Source organism: Carettochelys insculpta, chromosome 9 (genome assembly GCF_033958435.1).
Source record: "Carettochelys insculpta isolate YL-2023 chromosome 9, ASM3395843v1, whole genome shotgun sequence".
NCBI classification, from domain to species: Eukaryota; Metazoa; Chordata; order Testudines; family Carettochelyidae; genus Carettochelys; species Carettochelys insculpta.
Genome location: NC_134145.1, coordinates 33,120,751 through 33,144,222, shown reverse-complemented (window position 1 = coordinate 33,144,222; position 23,472 = coordinate 33,120,751). Strand labels below are relative to the sequence as shown.

The following is a 23,472-nucleotide window of genomic DNA, read 5'->3' as shown; positions in this document are numbered from 1 at the left end:
ACTTGCATAAAGAAAAATGCCAGAAGTACGTATGAAATATAAATGGTTAAATCAAGGGTTCTCAACCTTGTTCTTTCTGAGCCTCCCCACCCTCCCACCAACATATTGATAAAAACTCCAAGGCCCACCTGTGCCACACCAACTGATTTTCTTCATAGGTCTGGTGTTGGGGGCAGCAAACAGGGCAATTGCCTGTAGCCCTTTGCCACCTGGGCCCCCATGAATTCGCTCAGACTTAGGCTTCAGCCCCTGTTGGTAGGGCTCAGGACCTCAGACTTCAACCCCTTGCAGGAGGACTTGTCTAATGTGGACCATGCTTGAAGAATCCCCCTGAAGCTTGTTCCAAAACACTTAGTTGAGGACTATGAGATTAGCTCACCATTGCTGTGACAGAGGCAGTGGGCCACGTGGTTTTCTGAGTAGCTAGAGATAAACATTCCAACAGAGGTATCAGAAATTGCTTTGCAAGGGAAAAATCAGATATGTGGGATTGTGCCATATGTGGTTACAATCCACAAAGAGAGCAGCCCACAACTTCTGCAGGAGGCTACGTAGTTCTGAAGTCAGCAAGTGGAGGGAGTTGGATACTTAACACTGTGCAAGGTAAAAATCCTCTAAAAACACGACAGAAAATAGAGGAGTAAAATAAGTTAAAATTAAGTTTAAACAAGATACAATGCACTGTTAAAGCAACAGTGTGGATTAGGCATTATGTGCAAGTACTCTGGGATAGAAATGATCATAGTACAGGTTGTACCTCCTAAAACTGGTAGTCTCTGGTCCAGCAACATCTGTAGTCCAGCAGGACCATGGATGCTTCTGCACCAGAGAGCCTAGGATCCTAAAGGCTGGAGGGCAAGCTGGAGCCATTGGCAACAGCCTGGCTGCGGGCAATGAGGAGCCACTGTCAGAGCCAGAGTCCCCTGGCCTCCTCAGTGCTAGAGCCCTGTGGTAGCACATGGCTGGAGCCCTGTGGCAACCCGGGGGGCAGGGCTGTAGTCCCCTGACAGCCTAGTAGGAGCACGGGGCCAGGGCTGTGGCAACACCTAGGAGCTCAGAGCCAGAGCTGGAGCTTGATGGCAGCACAGGGCTGGAGTCTACCGTCAGCCTTGTGGAAGCGTGGGGCCAGGGCTGCTGCAGTTCCCAGGGACCACAGGTCTGGGGCCAGTGCCCCTAGCAGCCCCGCAGGAGCATGGGGCTCGGGGTGCGGCAGTCCCCAGGAAAGCGTGGCCAAGGCTTGTGGGCCTATGACAGGGGACCTCCCCTAGTCTGACAAATTCTCTTGGTTGGGACTTGTCATGTCTCGACCATGCTGGAGCAGGGAGGTACAACCTGTACAGAATAGGAATGAGCATGGGTGATAATACAGGTGCTGGCTTCTAATTTTGCCAGGGTGGGGGAACATGCTAAAACCCTTCATCTGCTCCAGGTCCCACCCCCACTCTGCCCCTGCTGCCAAGCTCCTGCCCTGTTTCTACCGTGAAGTCAGCACCTATGGGTGGTAATACAAGGCTGAGAAATGCATTCTTTGGTACTCGTTACATGCAGGATTACTAAACAACTTGAAAATAAATCATAGGAAGGCAGGTAGCTTAATATCCTATTACATATATACACCAATAGGAAGGTAATGTATAGACCAAATACACTTTTTGGAGAGATTAGGTGGTGTTGCATAGTGGGTTTTGAATTGACAAAAAACTAGTCTTAGTTTGTCAGCTTTTCCCCTTGAATTCTAAACCCTCTTGCTCCAAGGTTGATTTCAATTCAAAAGAACTCCCATTGAAAACTCACCTTTCTAGCTGAAAGTAATTTTATGCTATATGTTGGCAATAAGATAACTTCCAGAAAGTTAAGGACCCCTGCAAGCGTATGCATGATATATATGTAGACTTGCATATATCTGTGTCATTTATTATTTCTATCAAATATTTTTCTCCTCCTTTTCCATATTCTTTTTCTGTGTTTACTTTTCTTTGCCTATAATTTGTCACTGCATTTTCTGCCTCCTCATTCTTTCCGTCACAGTTTATTCTGTGCAAAGTATTAAACCAGTAACATTTGAGAAATGATTAAACTTTTGAATCTGCTGCCTTCAGACAGTTTCAGTATTATAGTAAACAAGCAGAGCTGTCCATAATAGTTATCTCTACACATCTCTCTTCTGTGGTTTTACACTTCAGGTCATACATTGCCCGGTGTTTGCTGTATATCCTTTACATCACCTGTCGTATGTGTCTCAGAGTTTGCCTCTTGCTTAACATCAGCAATTATTAGTGTCCTTCTCATCTTTACTCTCTGGAAAGACATACTACATGTACTTCCAGGGATGTTGTTCAACCCCAGTCCTGCTTCATATGTGTGTTGCCATTGATGTCAGTTAATAGGATCTGGCCATAGTGTCATTCAATGATACGAATTTAATGTGGCAGGTGAATTGAATACATAAAACTCATTTCAGAGTATTAAAAGTGGAAAGCTTTAGTTTTGTAGAGCATGTCTCTCAGCCTCTCCAGACTACTGTCCCTCTTTCAGGAGTCTGATTTGTATTGCGTAACAACTTGCTAATAAAATCAGGTACAATAAACCCTCAATTTAGAAGACCCTGATTTAATGGACATTGGAAATAATGGACACTGTCCGGCAGTCCCCACCCACCCACCCAAAAAATGCCAGTGATTCAATAGAGCAGCCGGAGCCAGAGTTGCTGCAGCCACCCCTGGAACTGCCAGAATGGCTGGGGCAGAGGAGCCACAGCTCTGAGTGCATCAAGGGCCACAGCAGGTGGAAGGAGCCAGGCCAGCCTGTTGCTCCTCTCCTGGTAATTGGGAGAGGGAGATGGAGGTGTGAGGGGAAGAATGGGGCAGGGGTGATGGGAAGAGGGGGCAGAGGACAGGAGTGAGTGATGGGCTGGAAAGGTCAGTGCATCATCATACAATATAACCATTCAGATTTAATAGACTTTCTGCATTAATGGACACCCTGTCCCCCCATTAGCCCATTAAATTGAGGGTTTACTGTATAAAAATGTGTCACAGTACTATGACTGCCTGTTTTCATCTTTACCAGATCAGTATAAAATAAATCAGTTGGAATATAAATATTTCAGTGTATAGTATATAAAGCAGTATAAACAAGTATTTGTATGAAACTTTAGTTTCTACTGACTTCGCTAGTGCTTTTTATGAAGACTGTTGTAAAACTAGGCAAATAAGATGACATAGAAGACTCTGGCAGACCTCTGTGTACCACCGGGGTCTACATCATATAGGTGCAAACCACTGTTATAGAACAACCCTTAGTACAAAATTCTGCTTGATTTATATCTGTGAATACTCTCATAGAAATCAAGTTTGCTCCTTCATCAGTTGAAATTACTGGGCCAGACACTCATGTAAGATTTGCATTCAGGATTGAGTCCATGGTGCTGGCAGTGGGGAAAGTATTGCAGTATACAAGATAGGGCATTATTGTGGTTATGTGAACACTTTCAGGGCAGGTTTTTCAAATGTGTTTACCGTGCAGCAGCTGACGTCTATGGAAGTATTGCCATTGATGTCAGCTGGAGTGGAATGAGCCCAATGCTGAACACTTCTGAAAGTCTGTTTGTTTTGTTTAGTTTATTGCTCGACATGCATATCAGAAAGGCAAAATGGAGAAGACACCACAGTTTGGAACGACTCTTTGAAATGATATTTGATACCATAAAATCATTCCCTTTTCCCTCTTTTCTCTCTCACAATGCTCGTTTGTGTGAAACATTTCAGCCTTCTTACTGTACAAGTAAATGTAGTATCTTTTCAGTAAATTGTCAGTAAAATATAACATAACTTCTCTGTGTAAATGGATGTTTGTGCTATGTAAATAGACTCATCCCTCATTAAACAAGTACTTGATTTACGAGTACTTGCTTAAACGAGGGACGCATTTACCTACCTTAGTTCACCCTACGAGTGAACTCTCCCCCAGCTAATATGAGCCTCCTCTCTGTGGCCCCAACCCCCTAGTCTAACGCCCCCTCCCCCGCCAGCCCTGCAGCCCCAACCTGCTGCAGCCAGACCCCCTGCTGGCCCTGCAGCCTGACCACACCCCCTCAGTGGCCCTTTAGCCCCAAACTGCGGCAGCCTGATGCCTCTGCCGGCCCCGCGGCCAGACCCCCCCCAATGGTTGACACACACACACACAGACACACCCCGCAGCCTGAACAGCAGCAGCCAGACACCCCTGCCGGCTGTAACCCTCGCGGCCCCGCAGCCTGACCCCCACCCCCGCCAGTTGCAACCCGCACAGCCCTGCGGCCAGACACACCCCCCCCGGCAGCTGTAACCCCGGTGGCGCCGTGGCCAGACCCCCTACCGCTGCCTGTAACCGCTGCGGCCCTGCTGCCTGACCCCCCCACCACCACCTGTAACTCCCCACAGCCTCACCGCCTGACACACACCCCCGCAGCCCGGCAGCCAGACCCCTTTACTGGCTGGCAGCCTGACCTCCCCAGCCAGTGACCCCAAACTGTGGCAGCCTGAACCTCTCCCCAACCCGCCACCTGATTTTAACCCTCCCTCCTGCTCACAGCCCCAAACTACACCCAGCCTTTAACCCTCCCCAACCCAAGGTTCACTCACCTTTCCAAAGCAGTGCCCCCTGTTGCCACTCCTTCCCCAAGTTATGAGCCCTAGGAACCTATCAGAGACTTTCACATGTAATTTAATAGGAGTTTAGTGTCCCTCTTACGAGTTTCTGCCTGTGAGCAGAAAGTTGGGAACCCATTGTGCTCGCATAGTGAGGGATGAGTGTAATTAAAATTGTTTGAAATAAATCCTTGTTCTTCTAAGGAATAACTTTTAAAGCAGTCAGAACTTGCTTTTTACCAGAACCAAATGGCAGTGGATCCTCCAAGATTCTTATTTAAGTCTAAAATCTCTGGTATTCACATGGGTTCTAAGTTAGGGAGGAGAAAGTATTAGTCGCATGTTACAGTGATCTTAAAGCATTTTGTGACAGGCTGAAGGCAGTCTATGGGCCACACATTGCTGGCTGTACACCAGTGCACTCTGCTGATGGCCTCACTTTGATCAGACAGTGCTAAAATCCTTGACTGGTAGGCTGAACATTTTCACAAAGTATTGAACCAGACCTCAACTTTGACAGCAGCATTCTTGAAAAGATTCCTCAGTGGAATAATGATTTACAGCTGGTCATACCTCCAACTCTTGATGAGATACAGAAAGCTGTTAACCAGATGAAAACTGGAAAGGCACCTGGCAGTGATGCAATCCCATCAGATATTTATAAAGCTGCTGGTGGCCAGTTGAGGTACTCTCTCTCTCCCATTTATTTAGTGCCATTTGGGAGAAGGAGCTATCTCTCAGGACTTCAAAGATGCCTTGGTTGTATACATGTACAAAGGTAAAGGTGACCATGCGTGTTGTGATGACCATCGGGGTCTCTCTGCTCTCTGTACCTGGAAAGATCCTGGCCCACATCCTTTACAACCATCTTTCAATACATGTGTTCAAAAATGGCATCATTCCTGAAAGGCAGCGCAAATTTCGTGCCAGGTGATATTTGCAACCAGACATATACAAGAGAAATGTAGAGGACCTCTGCGATCTTCATCGACTTGACCAAGGTGTTCGACACGGTCAACAGAAATGAGCTCAGGCAAACTGGCTGTCCTGAAAAATTTGTCAGCATTGTTCAGTCTTTTCATGATGGCATACTTGGTCGCATTCTAAGCAATGGATGGACATCAGCACCTTTTGAAATATCAAACGGTACAAATCAAGGATGTGTCTGTCCTTGCTCCTCTCCTGTTCACCATCCACTTCTCAGTGATGCTGTTAGTTGCTTTTAAGGACTGCCTGTTGTGCATACCTATTCAGTTCTGAATGGATGGCAGTATTTTCAATCTCTGAAGACTTCAGGCTCACACTAAAGTGGTTACTGCAACTATCCGTGACCTGTTTGCTGATGACTGAGAATTGTGGGCTCAATCAGTGAGGGAAGCACAGGAGTTTTTTGATCACTTAGTTACTTTGGCTCACTGCTTTTGAGAATCAGTATGAGTCTAAAAGACAGGAGGCTATGTCTCAACCTGTTTGGACAGAGCCCAGCACTCCAGTGATCGCTGCTGCTGGTACAGTTCTTAAGGCTGTTGACAAGTTCTGCTACGTGGGAAGTGTACTGTCCTCTAGTACAAACATAGATCATGATGTATCTGCTCGATTAGCCAAAGTCAGCGCTGCCTTTGGAAAATTGACCAAACACCTATGGAATGATCATGGTATTAAACACCATACCAAGGTAGCAGTTTATCAGGCAGTTGTCCTGAATATCCTGCTGTATGGCTCAGAGTCATGGACCACATATTGCTGTCATATTTTGAAATTTGATCAGTTCCATAGGTGCTGTCTGAGGAAGATTGCCAATGTGAATTGGTAGGACAACCCTCCTAAGCTTAGAGGTTCTTAAGCTGTGTGGTGTCATGGGCATGGAAGCAATGCTGATGAACGGACAGTTTCACTGGATTGATCACATTATGAGGACGGATGATGCACAGATACTAAAGACGGTTTTCTGTGGCCAGCTTACTCATGGAAAGCTCCCTATCGGTGGTCAGTACAAGCTCTATAAAAACACCATAAGGGCCAATGTGAAGTCATGTGGCATGTCTCCCAATGATTTGGAAACTCTAGTTCAAGACAGGTTGTCCTGGGGGCAAACAACTGTGCAGGCTCTTAATTGCTTTGCGAGTCAGCATATCCAGGCACTACAGGAAAAGCGTAGGATCCAAAAAGAATGTTCAGTGCTTACAATTGGTGGCTTTTTGTGTCACATCTGTAATTGGCTCTGCTGATCAAGGATTGGTTTAGTCACTCACCAACAGCATCATAGAAGATGAGATGTGTCAATGGATGACTCAGGCCAAGAAGAAGATAGTGATTACATTGATTTTTCTCTCTTTTGTTTGCACCTCAAGAAGATGGCTGGTGATGTAGTTCTTTGTCATGGAGGAATCTGTAGTAGTCAATGAATATCTCCTACTCACTTGTAAATACAATTTTACCATGCCTCCCTATCTCGCTTGAAGTGAGAAGATAAATCGTGTGGGTGTTGCTGATTATCACTAATGTAGGGAAACATTTGCCTTTCCAAATATAATGAACAAAGTGCAATAACAGAGATATCTAGAATTAGCATTTCAGGTGGCCCATAAACTAATATGCGTGAGTGCATACGCTGACCTGACACTGGTATTTGATTTTCCCTGATCCAGAGACTACCGCACTGCCTTCCTCCTGCTCCTTCTCTTGTTCCTTGACTCAAACAGATACTCTAAAAACAATAACTTTTGGTGTAATTCTAACTCTGACAGTTTCTTGGACTTTTACTATCCCGACGCTTTACAGCATTGTCAGTGCCAACAGATTGCCATATGAGGCAATGGAAACTGTGCCATTACCATCAGCAGAAATCCCATAAATCTTCATTGAAAGCTCATTTGTCCTGAGAGTAAGTCATATTTGTATTACAGTACTGGGATCCTTTTAAGAGGTGCCATATGGGAATAGTTCTTTGAAATTCAATATATATTTTTTAATTTGAGCGAAGGCTTCTTTCTTCTGAATGCTACTAATTCTTTAACCTTTTACTTGCCTTCTTGAAGTATAAGTGATCTGAGATGTTGGGCTCCCAAGACAAATTCTAGGCTATCGGGAATATTGGACACTCTTTTATCCCTTACCACACTTACATATCCTGTTTTCTCTTTGCTCGTGCACTTCTTGCTTTTTTTTTTTTAGTTATCAGGTCAGTGATATTTCTTTAAAATGTACTGTATGTAACTTTGTGCATAAGCAAAACAGCCTAAAAGATATGGTTTCTCATGATGTGTGAGAGGGTCTAAGCATAGCCTGGAGTAGTGTACATACAAGAAAGATGAATGAAGTTTGGAAGTTTAACATTCCCTTTTTGAAAGAATTGAAGTATCAAGGCCCTTAGCAGTTTCTTTGTTTTGGACCTATCTGTGGTTTATTAGTGTTATCAGTGTAAATGCTTGGGTAAATATGCTTTTTCAGTAAAAAGTCTGTGATGAAAGGAGAGTTTATAGGCAATTACAAACCCTTCCTGAAATGTCTGTGGAATGGTGCCTCTCTGTCTCTGCCCCCTGTATCAGCTCTTGTTCATTCGTAGTAAGTGACACAACAGGAGTGTATGAAAGCGATGTTTACTGAGAACGGTAGATCCCCAATTTACACAGGGGTTGTATTCTTGCAGCTCCCACATTAGTCAAATTTCTCGTGCAACTCGGGGGGAGCCAGGAAACTGACAAGGACACCAGTCTTGTTCAGTTTCCTGGCTCCAGCAAGTGGAGGGGAGCAGGGGACCTGGCGGCAGCTTGCAGAGCCAGGAAGATGACCAGGGCTAATGCCCTCATCCTTTTCCCTGCTCCTGTCAGTGGTGGCATCTGAGAGCCTGACTCTCGGCTGCCACCACTGACAGGAGTGGGGAAACTGCTCCTGTCAGGGGCAGCAGCCCAGTCACTATCGCCCTTGACTGGAGCAGTTTCCCTGCTCCTGTCATGGGCAGCAGTTGTGTTAACCCAAGACAGTTGCAAGTATCTCGGGGGTTTACTGTATGCAGAATGGTCAGTGTTTTAATGTTGAGGCTCCACAGTAAGAGAGAGTATGAGTTGGCCTCTGCTTGCATTCCTGAGCCCCCGATCACACATTGAACTAGGTCTCTCCTGAAATATGACCCCTTTTCCCATTGCACTCATCATGCTACAGGCCAGTAAAAAGCACAGCTAAATTACCACATACCTGCCTCCCAAAGCCACTTCTTTGTACAAGTTTGTCACTTGGGCACATCTGGGGCCCCGTTTGGACATTTACCCCATGTAGGATAGTTTTACCAGCAAAAGCGTATAGTCATTTTAGACATTAGATGTGATGAATTTTAGCTAGATTCCCAATGGCTTGAAGAGCTGTTGATGGTAATTTACATTACTTCAGACTTAACAGCTCAGAGATTTTTGGTGTTTCTGGAGCATGATGTTTCTATATGTTTTTAAACTTTTGCCTTTGTGCGAAATGCCAAGATATGTATTATTCCCTCACATGAAGATCAATTAGACTAAATCTGTACTTTCCTCTAAGAGGGTTGAATTCTCTTGGTGCAGTTTGCAGGTTCCTGCAGGGCCTTATGGGATTCCTATGAAACAGTGTTAACATGCTTTGGATTCTACCATGGAGGATCTCGCAGCTTGTGAGAGTTGGTCACACTTTTCAGCTGACAGAGCTGCAGAAGTAGCTGTGGAAATATAATAGAAATTATATTAATCTGTATTATTTGAATCAAATATGCCATAGCTATGAGTTGCTCTGAGGTTATAATGCTTCCTCCCACCCCATCTCTACCATTTTTATTGCAACAGAACACGAATTACTCATTAGGAGCTTGGGTGATATAGGAAACCAAGGTGCTTAAATTATATTGGGTAAGTTCCAGATGTTAGTATCAAACAGAACTGGATCTATATTAAGGGCATTTACAAATATTTATTGAAAGTTTAATGCAATTTTCAAACACTTGTCACCCTGAAATGTGTTGTGTTATATAGGAGTTTATATTAACCAGTTATGAGAGAGCATTTAACCTTTCTTCATCAGAGGGCTTTACACACCTTAACTAATTACCCTTTAGCTGCAGCACAAGCAGGGATTTTTAAAACAAGAAAGCTAATGGAACATGTAGTATAATAGCAAGACAGCAGAGTATCAGCACAACTTAAAGTATGTCAGTAGTTTAAACAAGGGGTAGGTCTGTATTCCGAAGGCCCGAAGCCAATCCCAGTTAAAACTGAGGGTTACAAAGGCAGTAAAATATAACTTTTGGCTCTTTGAGTGCCAGTTTGATGAAAGGGAAGTGGCAAAACATCAGTGTTTTGTGTGTGTACTTTGTGAGGGAATAGTGATGAGTTACAGTTGGAGGGATCAGCTGTTTAACAGTGATCATGTTGCGTGGGGAGGTGATGGGGGTTGTTAGTATAGCTGATGACAGGAAAAAGGGGAGGCCAGGATGTGGGCATGTAGTGAGAACTCTGGCAGAAGTGGATCTGGAGCTGGTGCGTAACTAAACAGGAAAGTAAAGCTGAGGCAGGATGAGGTAGTGGTTTTATATGACTTCAGGTATGAGTAGGCTGTGCTTGGGGGATGGGGGTGGGAGATAAATGAGAAGACTCGCAGTGGTAGAGTAAGTTCCAGATGTTAGAGGGTTTTTTATTTTTGTATTTAATCTATGTGGTTTTCCAGCTTCATAAACTATGCATGTTAGATATAGTGATGAGCACAGTGTATATATAGACAGAGTTACAGGACAACAGGCTTTCTTTTATGAGAAGAGAATTGGCACCCAGTAGGCAATGTTATAAGGAACTGCTTCAGTTAATATTAGACGTGGTGAGAATACATGGGACTCTGTGGAAACCATGAAGTTTTTAATGTGACATCAGCTGTAGTTGTGCAAACTGACATCAGTCAATGCACAGTTCTCTGTTCATGTGATTTCCAGTGTTGCAAGATCAGAGGGAATTACTGTTCCTGAGAATCTGAGCACCCTAGGAAGCTTGGTGTAGCTCCCAGCATACCTACACAAAAAGCTGGTAGAAATGCAACATTTAAGGGTAAGAATGATTGCCACGTACCTCCATCCAGAATCTGTGATGTCAGGCAGTCTCACAGCATTGGAGTTTAGTGTGGAGCCACACCTTTAGCAAGCATTTTGATCTTTGGGTCCAACTTTGAGGACCAGAATTCAGTTCCATAATCGTGTAGACAGTGTAGTTGATTTTGTCATGGTCAGTTGCTCAGGGTAAGTGAATTAAGTAGAATGCAACAGTGAGTGGAACAGAATCGGCAGTAGTCACAAATAACTGACTATATCTTAGGCAGAGTAATGAGACTAAGATGACATTATCAGCCTTTAAAATCAAATGCCTCTTCCTGCCATGAGATGTTGGTGCAGAAGTAAAGATCAGGATGGAAGTTGGAGGGAAGAATGGGTGAATGTTTTTAGAATGGAATCAGAAGGCTCAGAAATAGCCAATTGGAAAGCAGATAGCTGCTCTTCCTCCTGACCCTCACTCAGGAAGATGCACATACTTCATCAGCTCAGTTTCTCGCCCCATTCCACCTCCAGGGGCCTTTGGGTGTGTACCCTTTGCTTTTTCTCCCCCACCCTTGATGCAGATGTAGAGGTGGCTGACTTGCTCTGAAGTTTTCTTGAGCCTCTCTTCTGAATGAGTTCTTCTACTGTTGCATTTTTTCTGCAGCTCAAAGTGAGGCTGGGTGACAGACCACAAATCCATTCAATAAATTGACCAACAAAAGGAGCTCAAGCAAATGACCATTCCTTAATCCTCATTTCATTCTCTTACCCAAATATCTGGCATGACATTTGGGAATAATTGTTGTACAGCTTGTGTAATAACTCACTTAGCTGCAAGACTGATATGGTGATGTTTGGGACAGTTCAAACTGTAACCTCTTTAGTTGCTGGGACTGTCTCATTACACTCTTTGCACAGTGTCCTTCACAGTCTGGTCCTGGTTCATAAATGGGGTTCCTAGGCACTATCATCATACTGTACGATAATGATCATATGCTAATTGTCAGTTATAGTACTGCGACTGTGTTACTGCTTTTTAAAGCAATAAAAGACAGAATAGTCTTATTAGTCTGGAAGTACAGTAAGTATCACCACCCTGTTTTTATTTTACGTGATTATGTAATTTAGTCTTGCTTAAAAATCAGAGTCGCCCAGGTGTCAGTGTTCATTGTGGTGATGCCAAACTTCTGTTGACAGTGCGGTGTTCGCTCATCTTTCGCACTCTGTGTCTGGGCAGGTGTAAATCGTGCTTCAAGTGGTGCCTTTAAAGACCATGCCAGTCCTCCAGGAGATAGCAGGACTTGAAGTATGCAGCAGTTGGTTTTAGAGTAGAAGCAGCCCCTTTCACAGGGGAGAACCTGCCTGATCTAAAGGACTGCAAAAGTTTAATTGTTCTCCACAGATTTGGTTTCTTCAAAAAAACAGTCTGTTTTTTAAAAGAAACCATTCAGCTCTCAAATGATCAGTTGTCAGCGAGATACATTTTGGCTGTGTATACACTTGTCCTAACTTCGAAGGGGGCATGGTAATCAGGGCGATGGGAAATTATTAATGAAGTGCTGGGGGGCATAGGCTGCACTTCAGTAGGCAAATTCTTCCCCACAACAACTTCGAAGTGTCAAACTTCGAAGTGCTGGCTCGCCGTGGGGAATAAAGGCACTTCGAAGTGCTGGCTCGCCGTGGGGAATAAAGGCACTTCGAAGTGCTGGCTCGCCGTGGGGAATAAAGGCACTTCGAAGTGCTGGCTCGCCGTGGGGAATAAAGGCACTTCGAAGTAGCGTGGGCACTTTGAAGTTTGACACTTCGATGTTGCCGCTGAGGAGGATTTGCCTGATGAAGTGCTGCACGTGCACTGCAGCACTTCGTTAGTAATCTCCCATCAGCCATTTGATTACCATGCCCCCTTCGAAGCTGGGGGCAAGTGCAGACATAGCCTTGATGTAATAAGCAAATTATGAGTCAATTTTAAAACAAGAACTTTAAAAAATATATATATTTGCTGATTACACAGTTGAGATCTGTTGGTCTTTAGCAACAGTGCAACTGCTTATGGATCGTATACAAAAATCTGCTAAATGTTTTCTGTTGAAATTTTTATTTCATTTTTTTCAGTGGAAATAGTTGCTTTTTTTTCTTCCCTGAACAAATGTGTATCAGGCTCAGATACTGCGGTTCTTCAAGCTTGTGCCCACTCTTTTCCATGCATGATCTTTGAGTTATTCTGACATGCGTCTGTGCCAGATTCTCTGTTTTGGTGCAAACTAGGAGTTAACTTTACTTAAATTCTTCAGTGACCTTCACAATCAAAACATACTGTATCTGTTGCTATAGCTGGTTTGTTTGAAAAGCAGAGATGCTTTTCACAAATATTTGTCTTTGCTTTAGTTTCCTGCTGATACTGCTTATATGTAAACTATTCCATACACTCTCCCTGCCCTGCTATCCTTGTGTGTCACATTTCAGTGTCTTGAATACAGCAAAGGAGTATGACTGGTTGATTATTTAGAAATCATTGACTATGTTTTGGACTAGATAATTATCAGTTTAGATAATTCTTGTCAGACTCAAAATAGACTTGGCAAACAAAAATTCAGTGTACCGTGTGATAAATGTCTGCAGTAACGTGGCAGGGCACTGAACTATGCTTGTGTTTGTATATGTTACACTTCAAAAGGAATATATATGAGTTTGCATTGTTATAGTTTCAGTTTTTGTAATAAAGATGTTTCACATAGACAGACAATCTGCTTCTCAGGGCAAATCAATTACCCTCCCCGGGAGTGGGCGGTGGCGGGGGGAGATTGTTTCACTGGCTGTGACCACATTTGGCCAAAACTTCAAAATGGCCATGCAAATGGCCATTTCAAAGATTACTAATGAGACGCTGAATTGAATATTCACCACCTCATTAACATTAAGATGCTTCTGGCCGTGGCGCTTCAAAAGCACCACTTTCCTAACGCTCACGGCTTGGCACAGCTACTCAGACCCCGCACTTTTCAAAATTCCCTTATTCCCCTACACTGAGAGGAATAAGGAAATTTCGAAATGTGCGGGGTCGTTTAGAAAAGGACCCTCATGTAGCCGCACCGAGCCGCGAGAGTTTGAAAGTGGCGCTTTAGAAGCACCACGGCCAGAAGGGTCCTAATGCTAATGAGGCGCTTAATATTCAGTTCGGTGCCTCATTAGTAATCTTCAAAATGGCCATTTGCATGGTCATTTTGAAGTTTTGGCCAAGTTTGGCCACAGCCATTCTGTTCTTCCTCAGTTCCCTTTCCTTCTTTACTTTCCTGGTATAGGGTAGACTTCCTCCAATTTTGGGAAGGAGAGGAATACATGATTCAAATGGGGTTTGTCAGAGAACTAATTTAAAGATCTAGCACTAAAAAGAAATGACAAAATAAGTAGATAAGCAAAGTAAATGTAACAAATTGTTGTTTATAATAACAAAAAAATCCATTATATGTTTCAAATAACTAACTGGACCTTCTGTTCCTGTTGTATGAGCCGGTTTTGTAATCAAAAGGACAATTCAAGTTTAAAAGGTGACTTTCTCTGAACGGTGTTTTTCTGCTTTCCTTTGCAGGTCCTGTGCCAAGGAGGGAATGTGTGTTATCGCCTGTCAATAGCTCCCATCCAGTTCGTGCCTTGCTGGAGAGCTTTACCGTCTTATCTGGTTGTGCAAGCAGAGGCACAACGGGCCTGCCACAGGAGGTGCATGTCCTCAACCTCAGAAATCCAGAGGAGGGTCTTGGCCATCATGAAAAAGAGGTAAAGGGGAGATTGTGCACTCTCCTAACGAAGGGCTATGTACAAAAATAGCTTTAAAATAGGTTCTTTTCACATTAATTTACTGAAGAAAAAGTTTTAAATACAAACAAGCAGTACAGGGCAATGTGGGGAGTTTGTGCTGTTGCTGCCTATTCATGCTTTGCTTAGTATAGGGACAGACCCCTTTGGCAGTCAGTCCATCCTCAGCTTTCATAAGCAAGACATTCACTAACAAAAATAGATTGAAGAATAAGAAACAGATTTTCATCTAGATGGGGTCTGTGTTGAGTTGCCCATTTTCAAAGCTAGATCATTTAACTTAAATGTGTTGTAAATTATCACAAATACCGGCAGATCCTTGCCATGGCCTCTGTAAACAAATACTTAAATTCAGAGTCTTTCCCCTGTAATTCATCTTTAATTCTTAACTGCTCAGGAATGTAGTTCAGATAGCAAGTGTTGCTGACTATAGTAATTCTTAAGCACAGTGCAATTACTTATTTATGTAAGCTTCATTCAGATGGATCAGAGAGAACGTTTGTTCTAGCACTGTGAAAGCAACAGCAGCAGAAAACTCTTGATGTTCACTTGTGCAGTACTGTTTACTCTGAAAACACCTCAGTGGAAAGAAAACATTTCATGTCAGGATAGGAAAGCTCAGCTCCCCAGCTCTCTTGTACTTACAATATTATTGAAAACAAAACAACGCAGCTCTTACTGCTGCCTGTGAAAGCACCATGTATGTATATAATTAGCTGAATTAACAACAAGGAGTCTGGCTGCACCTGAAATTTAACAGTTTTATTATAGTATAAGCTTTTGTGAGTTGCAGCTCACTTCGTCAAATATGTGAAGCAAAAGAAAAAGAAACAGTAGGGATACAGAGATGGGAGTGTTACATCAGAGCTAATTCAATCACGCAGCGTATCTTTCAAACCAATTAACTAAATTGGTAGCATCAGAAAAAGAAATGGATCAGTGGGAGAAAGTGCATTGCTTAGAGGCTTAAGGCCTTTAGTCTGTGCTTTAAAGAACAGTAAATAAAGTGCTCTGACTTCTAATGCACAGGGTCTGAGACTGTCACTTCTGAAGTTAGTAGAAATCTTGCTGTTGAATTCAGTGGAAGCACTGGCTGAGCTCCAGCTGTGTTGTCAGTGGAGTTAATATTATATGTTCCATCTGAAATTTCAGTTTAGGTGTATATAGGAAATATTTACACAATCTGAAGATTCCAGATTAGGATAGAAAGGTAGCCATCCCCCCTGGCTGTCCTCAGCCAGAAATGTGAGCTCCGCTTCAGACTAGCCATCCTGATAGAATACAGTTTGAACCTGTCTAGTCCAGCACCCTTGGGACCTTACCAATGCCGAATGAGAGAATTTGCCGAACCACAGGAGGTCAGTATTGTCTAGCAGCAGTACCAACACTACCACAGCTTAATGAACTATTAGAAGACATCTGGGGGCAAATTACAGCTAATTAACAGCAGAGAACACTGAGAATCAGGACTGGTGGGTATAATCAAACTTTTTGGGATCCTGGGAAACTTGGCCACGCCCATGATAAGTGTTCATCCAATTAACTAAAATTATGCTGGAATATGGATGTTGCCAGAGCAGAGAATGCTGAACTGGAGAGGTTCAACCTGTACCAGCCCTTCTGGAGATGGGCACGAAAAATAAAACTGCTTTTGGTGCATCATTTTTAGAATTCATCAAGTGTTTGCTACTGTGATGAGTGTAGTATAAATGTTTAAAAAATATAGGCACTGTACATTCTACTGCATGGGCGCTTAACCCATGTTGTCATTTGAAGCTTTGTTTTTGATAATCCTGATTCTGCATTGTTGCATAGGCATACAACTTTAGTAGAAATCATGTGAGTATAAAGGTAGCAGGACTGGGCACTTAACATCTCACAGGCACAGTTTTAGCAGATAAATATTTTATCTTTCAAATCTCAGAATGTTTTCTGTGTAGCAGAAAGAGGCTGTTCATGTCCTACTTAACACACTTTATCAAAACAATTGGTCCATATCTATCTTTCCAATGTTATTTGGCATACAGTGACAGAGAGGAAGCCCTGTTAGTCTGCATTCTATCGAAACAAAAAAGCAGTCATGTAGCACTTTAAAGACGAACAAAATAATTTATTAGGTGATGAGCTTTCGTGGGACAGACCCACTTATTCAGATTACCACCTTATCAGAATAGATTCAACATATAAAGCACAGAGGTCCAAAAATTGTTATCAAGGTTGGCAAATCAGAAGAGCAGAGGGGGAAGGGATTGGGCGTGGAGTGAGGAAGTTAAGAGTGAGGTAAAACATCAAAGTATGTAAAAGAGTCCTTATAATGGTCAGGTAATTGCTGTCCCTGTTCAAACCATGTGTTAATGTGTCGAATATGAATATAAATGTTAGTTCTGAGCAGTCCCTCTATAGATGGTTGTTAAAGTCCCACAGAAGCTCATCACCTAATGAAGTATTTTGTTTAAGTGCTACATGACTGGTTTTTTTGTTTTGGCATAGAATGTATTTTACAATTGCAGCCCCTACACTCTTCTCTGTCTCCCAACCCCAATCATAATCTTTGGAGGTGACTACTATTCTGAAATGAACAGAAAGCTAGAGAAAGAGGCAGAGAGTAAAAGAGTGTAAACAACTTGGAAAAAAATCAGATTTTACTTATAAGAGTCTAACAACAAAGCAGAGCAAATGTTATCTATGCCATCATTGTGAAAATCAACTCTAAGTGCCCTTTTGACTTAAAGTAAAATTCATCCATCATCTCTGGTTAGGTTAGGTCACTTTGCTATTTACTATGTTTCCTGATGCCTGAAACTGCTGATAGTAAAGGCAGAGATTTATGTGTTTACAGTACAATATATCTATAGGAATAAAAATAGTCTTTTTCACAAATGCCTTCTTTTCAGATGCACCGTTTAAAGTGTGTTTAAAACAGATTGCACATGCACTCGATGGCCTGTCAGGATTGTAATAACATGGAATACAGGACTTACAATATTTTAAATTGTGGAAGTCGTGGAGTTAAGTGTGGGTTTTTTAAAAATTTTGTTTGTTTTTATGCAGATAAGTTAGACGTGTTACTGACTGAAACGTGTGTAAACCCTCCCTGCAGCAAATCATTTGTAGGACTGATGAATTCAACGTTTGTTTACTTATCATGGTGTGTACACACACACACACACAGACACAACATGTCTGTGTACTTATCATGGTGTACACACACACACACACACACACACACACACAATTTGCTTTCAAGTTTCTTCAGACCATACAGAAAACCAGCTGTCTCGGGCAGGCCCACTGACAGAGGAGGGCAAAGGGGGCAATTGCCCCAGGGCCCGGTGCTTCAAAGGGGGCTGGAGCTCCAGCACTGCCACTGTTACTTTGGCAGTGGTAGCCACCAGAGCTCCATGCCCCTTTAAAGTGCTGGGGCAGCGCTGCTGCACCACTTTCTGGCTGTGAGGGAGTAGAATGGGGGCCTAGTCCTGCAGTCCAGCAGGTACTTAGGGTGGGCTGCTCTAGGTTCTGCCCATTCCAGGGCCCAGTACTGGGCCCACCTCCCACCCGGCTTCCCAGGCTTATGGCAGCTGTTGGCCCTGCTGATCTTGGACTTAAATGCTTGGTGGCATCTTTTCTTCCCAAGCCATATGCACAAAGCACATTACACTGAAAGTAATAGCTGGCTTGTAAACTTGAAGTATTTTATGTATTAGTAGAAGTCAGCAAAACACTGAATTCCTGCTTGCTCAAGTCAAGGTTAAAACTTGCGAAGTGAAAAGCTCATGTGATGACATGCTGCATCCTGGCTGCTGTTTTCAAGCTGTTTATCTGCTTTCCTGTAATTCCATTTCACTTCATTAATTTTGTAACTTTTTGGATGGCCTCTCATTTTCTGAAACTATCAAGCCACTCTCTTCATAGGACCTTTCTGATACTAAACAGTATTTTTCAGGCATTGATATTTTGTGTTCTGTGCCCTAACGTTTCGATTTTGCCATGCTTTATCATGGGCAGTTGGTTACAAGCCGTACAATAGACATGAGTATGCATGTTGGCATGGAAAATGTGAGACTTTTTTTGGTTTATGTGATGATATAGTCCCCAGAGAGAGAGTGGATTAATGTATTATGAGAGCCAAGATCCAGAGTGCTCTAATTTTATCTCTAACATGGCCTTTCTCTTCAGCTTTGGGCAACCTCTCAGCCTCTGCTTCTCCGTCTATAAAAAGAGGATGATCTTTGCCTCTTGTGAACTGTTTGGAGGATTGATTGATGTTTGTAAAAAGGCGCCATGAACCTGCAGAGATTAACGCTACAGATATAGATATAAAAATTATAAATCTTCAAAGGTGAAGAATGTTGTTTATATAGCTGTGTAATGCACTCTTAGTGGGAGATTTTCTGGCCACTGAACATAGGTCTCTGTTGTCATCAGTTTCTCCTGTTCCACAGCTAATGATCAGAATAGCTGAACGGAAAGAAGTACGTAATTAATCTCATGTGAATACTTAGAATTTAAATCAGAATTCCTGGCAATGCATTCACCATTGTTTTCACTTACATCCTCTTCCTCAATAACCTTGGAGATCTGGTACCTGCACTAAAGTGGCAGGTTTGTCCAGACCGTGCTGAATTAGTGTTTCTTTTGTTCCCTGTTTTACTACTTCTAAAAACTTTGAATTCTCTCTAGTAAATTTGGGCTATGGTCATTTCTCCCATTGTATAATGGCTGTTTCATGTGATTGAAAAATTGTCATAGCCCAAATTAACATGAGACACCTCCAAAAGATGCAGTTTTGTTTCCTTAGAAGTAGTAAAATTGGGAACAGAAGAGATACTCATTCAGCTAGGTCTGGACACCCTGAAACATAGCCCATCTGATAAACTGTTCCTACCATAAGACCTTGGCCATGTATGCAGAACCAACATTTTTCACAGTTATGCTTGTAGAACTTCGTGGTGACAGATTATTTGTCACTCTCCATCAAAGTAATTTGTTTTTAGTACTGCAGAGTTTTGGATGATGGAGATTGGTATGGAGTTCTGGGTCGTCTAGTCCATTCTTCTGAATGAGTAGTAGATTTTTTTTTTCTACCCTACTAATGTTAGCTGTTTTCAAACAAAAACTTAGATACACCTTTGGAGACACATTTTGAGACTTCAAGTTACATGTGTATTTATAAAGTTTTCACATGCTAAAGAGGTTCAGATACCAGCGTGTACCCTTAAACAATAGCCTAAGATCTGTGTGCACCCAAGTTTGACTGTCTCAAGTGACTGCAGATGTGCATACATAAGACTGTATGTTATTTCACGCAGCTACAAGTTGAGGCCTGATAAAAATCTTTTTGAAAATGTATCTCTTGATGTAAGTGAATAACACCACCCCTTTATAAAATATTCTGTAGTCTAATCTTTCTGTTGTGACATGTTCTTAAAAAATGTACACATGTGTATGAAGCTGTATACTGCATGTGTTTTCATTGACTTCAGTGCTACCGCTCAGAGAGTGCAAGTCCGGACAGAATCCAGGACTTGTTCTTTATTTAGAAATGCTTTCTATTTTAAATTTTCTGACTTTATTTTCAGGACATTTCTTTAAGCTGTACAACTGTTCTCCCTTTAAATCTCTGAACTCCTAAGTGTTTGGATAGTTTTCATATCCACTTTTCATCATTCCTTTAGGATGAACATGTTAAATTTCTTTACTCTCTCTGCATACGTCACATGTAGTAATGCTCTCCTGATTCCTGCACCATTTTGAGTCTCCCTTCCAGTTTATCGGTGTGTTTATTTTTGTATTATTTTAACAACATGGTGCTTCATACTGGACAAACAACACTAATGTGACCACACTAATGCTAACTCAACAGAATGCCTTTTTTCTGTTCAGGGATCCAGTTGACCCTGAACATCCAAGCTATGTGGGACCATCCACAGCTTGCAGATGAATGTAGCTTTGGGTGAAGTGCTCACTCATATGTTGTTTACTGAGCAGAGACTGGTCTGTTGTCAGGGCAGGCCACTGATGGGGCAGGGAGGGGAAGGAGGCAACTGCTCTGGGACCCAGTGACTCCGAAGGGCCCTGGGCTCTCAGCTGCCACTACTGCAGCAGAAGTCAGAGCCACAGACCCTTGAAAATTGCAGCCAGGATTCTGCGCTCTCTGTGTGGTGCTGAGACTCTGTGGGGGAAGCTAGCTCTAGCCCCGCCCCTTCTGCCAAAGATTCTGCCCCTTCTGGGAGTATGGGACACCCCACCCCGCACCTTGTCCAGGGCCCCCAGGAAGTGTGTCAGCCCAGTTGTGTATAGGGGTTGTGATTCAGGGGTGAGAATGCTCTCATCCAGGCAAGGGTGACACTTGGGGGGCTTGAGGGGTCACATGCTCTCCCAAAATGTGAGGAGCTGACCAGCAGCCAGAGGGGGGACTAATGGGGCTGTAAAGTAGTGCTGGTACTCACTGAAGCAGGGAGGGGGAAAGAGCAGCAAGGCGGCCCCAGCTGATGATGCTCTCTAGCCATGCTGTTCCACTTCCTGCAGGTGGAATGCAGGGACCATCCTGCTCCTCCCCTGGAGCAGCACAGCTGGAGAGCAGCATGAGCTGGGGCAGCCTTCCTAGTTCCCTGGGTTCCTCACCTGGGGGAGGAGGTGGGACAGGAGTGGGGTGGATCACGCACGCAGGTGGGGCCTGAAGCAGAGGCAGGTTGTTCTGGCCCTTGGCCGGGTTGCAGGGTGCCTCCTTCCCAGTTGTCTTGGGAGCGGTTATAATGTTATCACCCTCAGTTTGCCCTGTTCAGTATTGCAGGCCACCCCTTATCCTTCTCTGTGTTACTACATTCCTAACCATTGCTCTTTTCTCTGGAATGTCTCATTGTTTTTCCCCTTAGCATATTGCTCTGCATTTATCGGAATTAAATCTCAACCTGTTAATAATTATCTATTTTTTTCCATGCACTCAAGATCCTTTTGCAGTTTATCTCTGTCCTTTTCTCTGTTTATGATCCCTCCTAGTCTGGTATTCTGTGCAGAGTTGATTTATATGTTGTTTACTTCATTCTCTAAACATTTGTTAAAATACAGCACAGCCCAGATTTACCAAACGCCTTTTAATAGATGCTCAGTCATGTTCCCTTGGGTTGCCTAAGCTTCTCACTCTGCTCAACTTCCCAAGCCCAGACTCAGTGAAGATAAGGCCAACAATTTTTGCAGCCTCCCTACTCTGACAAGCCTTTGTCAGAGTGACTGGTTTTCTCTGAAATTGGGCATAGCCAGGCCAGCCGACTTAGAACTTTTAAAAGAACCCGGAGCACAGGCTGGAAAGAGTCCCACAAGAAATACTCAAAAAGCTTGGGCTGTCTTGTTCAGTGGTCTGATTTTGTAGGCCATATTAGCTCAAGTAGTTTATTTGACTTATATGAGAAACTTGCACAGTTGTGGACCCATTGTTAACCATGTGATAACACTCAGTATTGCTTTCAAATATGTTGCTGCACATGTTAGAATTTAAGGTTCTCGTTCTGACAGCAGGGACTCCCACACCACTAATAACATGGCAGGTAAAATTAGTTTAATTGGCTTGATGCATAGTGTTTTCTCATATCCCAGAAAATCTGGATATTCCTCATCCTCTACTTCCTACCTCCACTTCCACCTGTGAGTGCTTTAGGGTATTTTAAAACGGCTGGATTTCTGTACTAGCATAATGTAGTTTTTCATCTTGTTTGCTCTGGACTCAAGTGTTTGCAGATTGTTATCTGAGTCAGCTCAGAAATTGCTGGGCGCTGAGTTTGGCAGCCTTTTCAGCTTTTACCCACCGGCATGTTAAGAGGAAGTTGTGAGACAGCCAGAAGAATTTGTTTATTTAGGGAATGTTGTCCATCAAAAGCATCAGTTGGTAACTATATATGCTTAAAGAAATTTTTCAGGTGATTAAAGGTTCTATGTAAAACCTCAAGTATTTTCTGCTCTTAGAAATGAGATGGTTTGTAGCACACCAGGTGAAAGTGTCAATGAAAATACAGTTTCACAAAGATGCCTGGAATTGGGACTGAAATAATGGCAGGGGAAAAGGGCTAAAAGGAAAATGAGAAAGATTTTCATACGTGGTCAATTTTTTTTTCCTGTTGTGTAAAATGACCTGCTGGGAATGTGAAACAGGAATCTCTTTTACTGACATATGTTCTCCTGCACTGTGTGCACAGAGACTGATTTGTTGTTGAAGGTCTATAATGAGAATTGGGCTGTTGGCTCAAGGCACAGACGCTCACAGCTATTTATTTGTATTTGTTTAATTCTGTAGAGTTGTGTATCATAGAATCACAGAATCATAGGGCTGGAAGGGACCTCAGGAGGTCATCTAGTCCAGCCCCCTGCTTCAAGCAGGATCAATCCCTACTAAGTCATCCCAGCCAGGACCTTGTCCAGCCAGGACTTAAAAACCTCAAGGGATGGAGAATCCACCACCTCTCTAGGCAACACATTCCACTGCTTCACCACCCACCTGGTGAAGTAGTTTTTCATAATATCTAACCTACACCTTTCCCTCTTCAACTTCTGACCATTACTCCTTGTTCTGCCATCTGACACCACTGAGAACAGTTTCTCACCCTCCGTTTTAGAGCTCCCCTTCAGGAAGTTGAAGGCTGCTATTAAATCACCTCTAAGTCTTCTCTTCTATAAACTAAACAAGCCCAAACTCCTCAGCCTATCCTCATAGGTCTTGTGCTCCAGCCCCTTAATCATTTTTGTTGCCCATCGCTGAACCTGCTCCACCAAATCCACATCCTTTTTATACTGGGGGCCCAAAACTAGACACAATATTCCAGATGTGGCCTCACCAATGCCGAATAAAGAGGAATAACTACTTCTCTAGATCTGCTTGAAATACTCCTCCTAATGCACTCCAGTATGCTGTTAGCTTGATTTTTTTCCTCCCCTTTTCCACTCATCCATGTGAGTGCACACAATTTCAGACAGATACATTTGATTTGGGTTCTCTGGAAATCA

At 43.1% G+C, this 23,472-nt stretch overlaps 1 protein-coding gene across 4 annotated transcripts in view; it reads left to right on the top strand.

Annotated features, from left to right (window-relative positions):
- The window catches only part of TGFBR3 (transforming growth factor beta receptor 3), a 212,207-nt gene that overhangs the window by 84,247 nt on the left and 104,488 nt on the right, over nt 1-23,472 (top strand). For all 4 annotated transcript variants that reach the window (XM_075002232.1, XM_075002233.1, XM_075002234.1 and 1 more), the window contains exon 3: nt 14,255-14,439. In XM_075002232.1, the coding sequence (XP_074858333.1) occupies nt 14,255-14,439 (185 nt within the window). The remainder of the gene's footprint in view (nt 1-14,254; nt 14,440-23,472) is intronic.